The sequence below is a fragment of the Kryptolebias marmoratus genome, linkage group LG21 (assembly GCF_001649575.2).
Source record: "Kryptolebias marmoratus isolate JLee-2015 linkage group LG21, ASM164957v2, whole genome shotgun sequence".
Taxonomy (NCBI): domain Eukaryota; kingdom Metazoa; phylum Chordata; class Actinopteri; order Cyprinodontiformes; family Rivulidae; genus Kryptolebias; species Kryptolebias marmoratus.
The window spans coordinates 20,782,156-20,791,069 of NC_051450.1; the positions used below are offsets into that span (position 1 = coordinate 20,782,156).

Below are 8,914 nucleotides of genomic sequence, written 5' to 3' on the forward strand. Positions count from 1 at the left end.
GACAAAAAATGTCTGAAGCTGGAGGTCCAGGCTGTGAGCTGACCCCCATACATCTGTCTGTCTTCATCTGACCGCTCTCCTAAAGCGTCACGCAGCCGCCTGGCACCTGTCCCCATGTTCACCTTCTGCTGGGGATCCGATGTAGCACCAAGACGCGACTGCAGCTATCCGTGCTGACAGCGTTCACGTCCTGCCCCTCCTTCCCTCCCCTGTGTGGTTAGAACAACATATTCAGTCAATATATTCAGCATATTCTCAGGTCAGAAAAGGTAAGAGAGCAGACAGGCGGGACTGCAGGCCTCATCTACCAACCGGGCAGAAGGGATGGATCTACCAGGACTGGGGCTGTGTTTGTGGGAAGCCCCACGGCACTATCAGTGACCCCCTACTGTACATTTCCTTCCTAATTTGACCCCCAGATTTTGTATCACAATCGGCATGAGAAAACTCCCACAGGCTACAGTTAGGGATCGCTGTCCTCAGCCCGCCTGAGTACAGACAGGATGTGGCAGCTCGGAGGCATTCAGTTAAAGGAGATGCATTTTAATGCTGTAGGCGTGCATTTAAGGAAGCCTGGCTGGGGTAAAAGTGGATGACGACGTGCTGGAGCACAGAAACAAACAGCAACTGAGGATTAGCCTTACCTTGTTCCACGGCATCTAATCATTTCTGATAGTCTGTGTACTCATTTTTATAATTAATTTGTTTTCTGGGACAGTTTTTTTTTAACAAATGGGGTTTAAAAATATCAGCTGTTCTTTTATATCAAGTGAAAAGGAGCGTTCTGGATACGAAGGATGGGCAAAGCAATAAACATCAATAAAACAAGTTCACGTGATGCCAAATCTGAATAAAGACATTTAACATTAAAGCTACAGTACAGCCCGTGTGTAGTTAACTGAGCAGGAACAGTAATCTGCAGTAATGTGCAAAGTGATAAGACAATGTAGCAACACTGAAATAAGTCAGCTTAACCTAAAACACATAAGGACCAGGATATATTTAGACAAAAACTTAGCAAGAAACACAAAAAACTGCTCTGAATAAGCTGAACTTGTATGTTTTAGAATAAAAAGTTTAAAGGAAATCCAAATTATATGAAAAGGCTTAGAGGTTGACTATTGCTTGAAGGAATATATATCCTAGTTTTTATTTAAATACACTTTAAGTACTTAAAAACAGTACAAGTATGGTTGAGTATTACCTCTGCCTAACAGGTAACATGCTTAGTATCAATCATTTCTGATTATTAGCAGGATTAGAGGGGTTTTTGTAGCATATTTGGTATTTTCTAATCTCAAGTTAAATGTTATGGAACTTGGTTGAGATCTGGTGTGTGAGCAAAAGATTCAGAATCACTTTTATTATTATTATTTAAACCTTTTGTTTTTAAGTCACAACAAACACTACTTTTCTTCGCTGGTAAATTTGATCTGCTGTGAATTCAGTGTGGGTAAAATAAAGGGAAATGATCTAAAGTCTTATCGTCCAGGTGAGCTCGTGGTGTAACACCTCAGTCCAGCCGTCACTTTCTGTCACGTCACATGTAAACACATAGGGACATGCTCACACATTCACCTGGATGGTTAGGAAACCTGGTTCTGACTGACAGGTGACATTTCATTATGGGGGAATCATAGATGCACAGCACAGATCCAAACAGACACGCCACACACACTCCTAAAGATGCACAACAGAAGCAGACAAGCTTACAGGACAGGAAAACTTAGAGGCAGTGTTGTAAACTAAAACTTCAGTCGAACTGCTCACATTCTATTCTGTATCCTCGAACAAATTACCTGTAATAACAGGCAGGAACCTGTGGAGTGATAGGACTGTTTGGGAGGTGTATTTTAACACTGTAGGAACTTTAGGAAAAGCTAAATATTCAAAAAATCTAAAACATATTAATTAGGTGCAGCTGAGTTTGTGTTTGCACTTATTAAATCTTGATCAAATATGTACGATTTGTATGTATCTTGTACTTACCTGGTATGTCACAGGTCTGTACCTGGTATCTTCAAGGAACAGACTGTTAAGAAGTGATTTGTTGCACTGTATTGGTACTTACTGGGTGTGGTACTTATTGGATATGTACCAGGTAAGTATCGGTTGCATACTGGGTAGGTACATAGCACATATGTATATACTGTACCAGGTAAGAACCAGCCTGTATCATGTATTGTTTTTATTTTAACCTGAAATGAAGGTTGTGTCACATTCACTGATGCAATATAATGAAAGAGACAGACATGCAGTGTGGAGGTTTTGATTGGTCCCATTTGGAGCCAGTCAACGTGCGGTAGGCGGGACTTGAGAATTTCATCCAATCACGTCGCTCGCTCTCTACGCTGCACCTCAGCAGACAGAAACATGGCGTTACGGGAGTTAGCGTCGCTAGAGAAATACTTGGGCCTTAAAAAGCCAAACAAATACAGCACACAGGGGGATAAAAAGGTAACATGACGCTCTGTTGCTGCCTCGTCTGTTCGATGGCAAAGTACCTTTTATTTATAAGAAAGCTTGTAAGCAGCTGTGACAGCAGTTGCAGGGTGGCTATCAATGCTAGCATGCTAAGCACGCATGTGGGTTGGATGATGTTTCCTTTCGTTTTGTGCATCCTGTTTATTACTGTACTTAAAACCGAGTTCGTCAAGGTTATTCGGACGCAGACATTTAATGGCAAGTTCCTTATTTTAACAAACGGGAACTATTAAAGGAACATGCTGTATGTGTGAAGGGCTAGAGACAGCTTTGAGCGGATTTTTTTAGAGAATTTACCGACTGACTAAATTTACATTGAGAGCATAAAGAGAGATATTATTGTGCTGCTGTCTTAACCACTCTTATCTGGATGATAACTAACCTGCCTTATTTTGCCATTCAGTCCCTGAGATCTGAACAGGTTTTTTTTTCTGAGTTGAATCTGACTGAGCTTCATGTGTTGCACCTTTTCCTTACAGATCCCTGTGCTACAGAACAACAGCCCTCCTCTGGTGGGGCTGGTGACCATCGCCTGCCACCTGGTGAAGGAGTCCAACCACCAGGAGCTGCTGGGTGACACAGCAGACAGCAGGGCTGTGGTTCAGCAGTGGTTGGAGTACAGGCTGACCAGACTCGACATCTACACCAAGGAAGACATCAAGACCGTCCTAAAGGTAGACCTCAGAGTAAAACAAACCTCATCTACCTATTTCCAACTCTGTAGACTCAAATGTGCACAGTTTTCCCAGTGTTTGATCAATAGTATTCCCAACCTGTTAAGTTGGTTTTAAATTATCTGACAGTAACAGCATTAAAAAAACAAAAATAATGATGCGTGTTAGAACGATCCCAACGAAGCTTTGTGCATAATCTGTCTAACCAAAAGCGGTGCATGTACATACAGACTCGCGTCGTAAATTCACACAGAAAACGAACAGGAGGAGAAAAAAGGAACCACGTAGAGGAACAGAACAGCTGCACAGCCTCGTGCTCATTGGTGCTCACGCGTTTGTTTCACACAGTTTTTCACTCGAAGGTTAAAACTCTAAAAGCAGTTTCCAGCTTTGTCGCTGTTGGTAAACTGTTCCAGGTCAGAGTAGCTCTAAAGAAAAAAAGAAAATTGTCCAAAAGATGTTCTACACTGTCTCGGTTTACTGTGAACCGCTCCCCTCTGGAACAAGACCTCTGAAGCATTTAAAAATCAATTTTATCTAAGATAAAATTGTCAAAACTTCTTTATCTAAACCTTTCTACTCTTGTTTGTATGATGGTATCACAGGTTGTCAAACTGACTGACCTGCTTGGCCTCAAACAGGTACAATTTATGAAATTAAAGCCGTTAGGATTGGCTTTAATGGTTCACACAGCTTTAAGATGAGGGTCTAAAACTAAACTAAAACGTCTGAACTCATCTAACGTTTAGATTTCCCTTAAAATCAACTTTTAAGCCTTTAAACCTATAATGGCACTAAGCTGGCGTGAGTTTTTAAAAATTAACTCACTTTTAAAAATATTCAGTGTACTCTAAAACCGTTAAAGCATCTAAGTTTTTTACATTTCTTTTCTCTGTCCACTACTTTGGTCAGTGTGTGTGTGTGTGTTTGCCTTGTTAAGGCACAAGCAACAGGAACACGGACTGATGTATGGCCCTTCAGTGACATGGCCCCACGCGACAGAGAAAACGGCTTTAATGTGCCTGACGCCACTCAGCATGAAACGGATCGTCAGCCACTCGTCTGCTGGACGCTGAGCGCCTCTTGGCACCGTCCTGTCAGCGTGAAGTCCATGTGTGTGTGTGCGCACGGTTCACAGTGTGACATGCTGTTGTGGCATGGCTGAGGAGTCATGCTGTTTTGCAGCATGTTATCTGGACAGGCCTCTTAAATATTTTAATGGTGCCACTTACAGAAGGAAGTCGCCCTGAGCGGCTCGGCTCTGGTGCCCGGTGGCCCCCTGTCCTGTCCTGCTGCTTCAGCTGCACCCCCAACACTCTTCTTTCAAGCTCTCCAGTCGTCTCCCATTAAATTATCCAGAAATAAAAGCAGTGTCAACCGCGGGAGTTCTTAAACTTTCACCCCCCTCAGGATGTAGATAAGAAATTCATACTTTTTTCAAGCAGAGACTTGTTTCTAAAGTAAACATTCTGTCACCCATTTAACATTATGATCAGTAAATCAGGCTATGCTGTCCTTGAACCCAAAAAAGCAGCTAAATATTGGTTGACTCTGGCATATTACCTTAAATCAATTACCCTAGTAAGTTAGTTCCTGCTGCTAAATTAGCATAGAGGCTAATTGAACATTGAAAACGCCATTGTGATAATAACTGGAAATTTACACACAAATCAAACGTTTCAAGTCATTAATAAAGGTAGTCTTGTTATAATGACTTCAGCTATTATTTACAGACATTTATCCTTCAAGGTTCAGTTGAGGAAAGGTGAAAAAGATGTGAAAACACACCGTTTTACTGCAGGAAGCTACGATTACTCACCGCTCAGCAAATACTTTGCTGACTCCTAAAGTAGCAGCGCAGTTAGCAAAATCAATTCTTGACATTTGAAAATTGATTCAGTCTTTCATGTTCGCAATGCAGAGCATCTAAAACCAGATTGGACCTCCCAGCCTAAAATAACATTTGTTACATAAGTTGATCTTTTTTCAGTGTAATACCTGAACATCACCTGCTGAAAGAGCAAAACTTCTGTTGCAAAAAATGTTGCAGTTTTTCATATTTGTGAACTTCTGAAAGGGTCTGAACCAAATTGTTCCTCTATAAGGATATTTTTAGTAGTTTTAGAGCTTTATAGTGTTTGTGTGCCTGCTAAGTGAATGCACAGTTAAGGTAGGGGGTAGGTGGAGGAGAACCCAGGTTTGAGCTCCATGTGTTGTGTGGGGGTGGGGGGGTAGGAGAGCCTCCTCTCGTCTGATGCACGACTGGGCTTTAGCTCCATGGCTGTAGGCTAAGAAAAGCAAGAATCTGATTCTTGAAGGGGAGGAAGTCTGCAGTCTTCATGCCTTGTTTGGCATCACCCACTCTTGCTGCACAATAGCTCCATTTGCCCCGAAGATGCTTCTGTGGGAGTGTGTGAGAGTGTGTGAGAGTGTGTGTGGAGCTTTCCGTTCGTGCGATGTACAAGTGCTAAAGATGGTCCCCCTCCCCTGGGACCAGCACTTCCATGCACGACTTTGCGCACGCAGACGTTGGCTGAGGAACACACAGAAAGCTGCCCGAGTTTGAAACGGCTTCATTAGATTTGCGAGCGAGAGAGTTGTCGTCATTTTGTTGCGGAGTAAACAAATAGCCCATTTTGGACGGCATCTGTGCTAAGTCTCCAGTCATGAGGAGAGATGACAAACCCCCTCAGGTTACATATTATTCCCATTCACATCACAGACGTACATATGCAAGCGAGCTAGGATCGGGACTTCTGTACCTCATGCTCCTGCAGATATATAGGTTAATAAACCTGCTGTTGGCTTCTTCTTCTAATTTTTGCAAAAGAAATAATGACAGTTTTGTATTAAAGCTGAATATTTTGAGACAAATCAAACTTGTCAAATAGCGTTACCTCTGCTCTTAAAGAGGGGTTCATTAGTCATTCATACAATTCATTCATCTGTCCCGTGAAGACGAGTGTGTTTACACAGAAATCTTTACCATAATGCATAAATTATCATATGTTAAGAGCTAATTTGCATAATATCTTATGTTTGAAAATGTCTTCTTTCAGGACCTCAACCTCTACCTGCAGGACAAAGTGTTTCTGGCAGGAAACCACGTCACCCTCGCTGATATTCTTATTTATTATGGACTCCATCCAATCATAGTAAGGAACTTTATTCTTACTAGTCTGTCCCTCATAATCTGTCGATTTATCAAGATTTTTGGAGTGGTTTGATGAGGTTTAACAGTTAAAGTTGTGCTGTTATGAAGATGATTTTGTAACTAAAAGCCTCCGAATGTGCTGGATTCCATATTGATGAGTAAATTTGATTGATTTATTGTGTCTCAGTGCATTTTATGGCCATATACCATGCAGCCCTCCATCCATCTATCTGTTCTTTTTGCCTTTTAATTTCTATTAGCTCTCACTTTAGTCAAACCACAACTCCTAATTGCCAATTTGTCATCATGTAAAACACACAATTAGACCAGTCATGTGGCCGAAGGGCATCCAGAACAAGTTGGAAATGAACACGCAGATTATAAACACGTTCTCAGTTCTCTTCAAACAGATAAAGCGATGTGGCGTAAAGTGATGGCTTTAGCCTCAGACCAGGGACAAGTAAGTTTGTTCCGCCTTCCAGGATGAAAGAGAAATGAGTTCAGACGTGGGGAGGGCAGAGTGAGATCACATGTTGGGAGATGTCAGCGGCCGCTCGCCACCAGGCAGAGGAGCGTCACTTTGATTTGCAGTCAGCTCGGGTTTTAACCTCGGGGACAGCAGGTCAGCCCGCGCGACCTTTGACCTCAGCCTGAGCCGATGTTCAATTCATGAAAAACAACTTCACACAAACATTAAACCTGACTGATGCTGAAAGGGTTTCAGACTGAATGTTTGTCTGTGTGGAGAATTAAAAAGGCACTAATGAGAGCATTTTAATCTTTTGTTATTTAGACATTTGATACCTGCAGAAATAGTGAAATATTCACATTTAACACAAACTCATCACTAAATGAAAGCTGGTTAATGAGTGTCTTATATTTTATGCTGCTCCCATCATGCTTTGCTTGGAGTTGATCCATAACTGAGAGGTTTTTATTTAGAATCCCCTCCAACATCACGTTTTATATCAGTGGTTTGTTCTTGTCAAAATATGAGCTAAATATCTCAGTAAACCCATTATTTAATTTGAAACCACATGTTTCAGTAAGAGTGTGTTTTATTCCATGTTTACACGGGAGGAATTCGAAATGTGCTGAAACATTTCCTGATATTTGACCTTTTTCCTCAGGTGGATCTGGCCGTCCAGGAGAAGGAGGAGTACGTGAACGTTACTCGTTGGTTCGATCACATCCAGCACCACCCCGGGATCCGACACCACCTCCCTCCAGTAGTTGTGCTCAGGAACAGAATCTACACCAGCAGACACCGCTGAGACCTGACATTAGCTCCCCCCCTCCCCTAAAATCCTCGAGCAGACTCGGTACGACTCTTCTAACCTTCAGACCGGACCGGAGTTGATGATCTCCCACATTAAGGATGTTTCCATGAAGCCATATCTTCTTCCCGATCAGTGGGTCTGCACTAATGATTGCTTAAAGTGTTTTTAATAACTATTCAGTCGGGCTAACACTATTTATAAACTTCTGACGTCTTAACCCTTTTCATTCGTGTGACGAGACAGTGTTTTATGTTTTTATGACAATATTTGTCAGCTGTTTTCATGTTTTCAAAGGGAAAGCTGTGTGAGTGAAAGGGTGTTTTCTGTGCACGAGTCTTTGTTTAATCTGAGCCTCGGATGGGATGTGACGGCTCTTACACGTTAGGAAACTCGACTGGAACAGTTTCGTTTACATGCAGGTCTTCATAATTTGTTCAAAGTGATGCGCTTGGTTGGTTGGATGTTATAACCCCACATTGTTCTAATTTTGCAATTTTATCCTATTAAATCTTTTGGCTCAATTCAGTCGTTTTCTTATTTTAATGTTTGGATGTCTTTATGTAAAACTGTAGCTTTTTACTGGACATTGCTGCTTGCGTTTGTGTGTGTGTGTGTGTGTTACGTCTCCACACTGCTCCACGTCCTCACCACCAGTTGTGTGGGCAGCAGTGAGCAGTTGAACGTCAGCCCCAGAGTCAGAGATCAGAGTGAGGCTCCAATCAGTCCCACTACCACCACTGTTGATGCTGCAGGCCACAGAGAGGGCAGCGGGCTCACCAGCTGCCACGCACATCCAGCCAACCAAGGCCAGAACCCGGGCCCCTGGGCGACAGGCAGCCACTGTGTGTCATTTCACCCTCACGCTCCCACAGGGGGCTGCTGGGGAGAGAAGGACGAAGGGAGGCAGGAAATGAGCGAGGGAGGAATGAAGGGATGGAGGCCACGCAGCGAATGAGCACCCAGAGGCCGAGGGATCTTTTCGTGGCATGTGAACGATGATCTCAGACTCTGAAAGGCTGACTGCTGCTGGCTGCAGGTTGGTTCTTAACAAACGTGTAAGTTAATGGGAGAAGAACCTGGTTGGTAACATCAACAGTAAGTTACGATGGAATGAGCCGTACTTCCTGCTAGGGGCGTGACCGTTTGGTACAGGTGATCACCTCATCAGAGCAGGCGCACATTTTGCAAACAGCCACAGCAGAAATACTATAAAGCTGTTTCCATCAAATAGAGCTTAGTTTCAGATCAGCTCCACAGTAATCAGTGTATGGCAGGCAGTTGTGTCATGTAATCCAGTGCTTTGAACAGTACTGTGTTCATTC

General features: G+C 42.8%; 1 protein-coding gene across 1 annotated transcript; it reads left to right on the forward strand.

The window, feature by feature from the left end:
• The first annotated feature begins 2,325 nt into the window (after positions 1–2,325).
• On the forward strand, positions 2,326–8,113 carry eef1e1 (eukaryotic translation elongation factor 1 epsilon 1). Its single transcript, XM_017429821.3, has 4 exons — positions 2,326–2,457; positions 2,964–3,158; positions 6,218–6,313; positions 7,443–8,113. The coding sequence occupies exons 1-4, from the start codon at positions 2,374–2,376 to the stop codon at positions 7,584–7,586; spliced, it is 519 nt and encodes a 172-aa protein (XP_017285310.1). The 5' UTR covers positions 2,326–2,373; the 3' UTR covers positions 7,587–8,113.
• Positions 8,114–8,914: the final 801 nt, after the last annotated feature.

Bases quoted from the DNA above. Each gene is read 5' to 3' on its own strand.
- eef1e1 (XM_017429821.3), top strand. From the start codon at position 2,374: ATGGCGTTACGGGAGTTAGCGTCGCTAGAGAAATACTTGGGCCTTAAA. The intron at 2,458-2,963 runs GTAACATGACGC...TTTTCCTTACAG, and splicing joins GCACACAGGGGGATAAAAAG to ATCCCTGTGCTACAGAACAA. The intron at 6,314-7,442 runs GTAAGGAACTTT...CTTTTTCCTCAG, and splicing joins ATGGACTCCATCCAATCATA to GTGGATCTGGCCGTCCAGGA.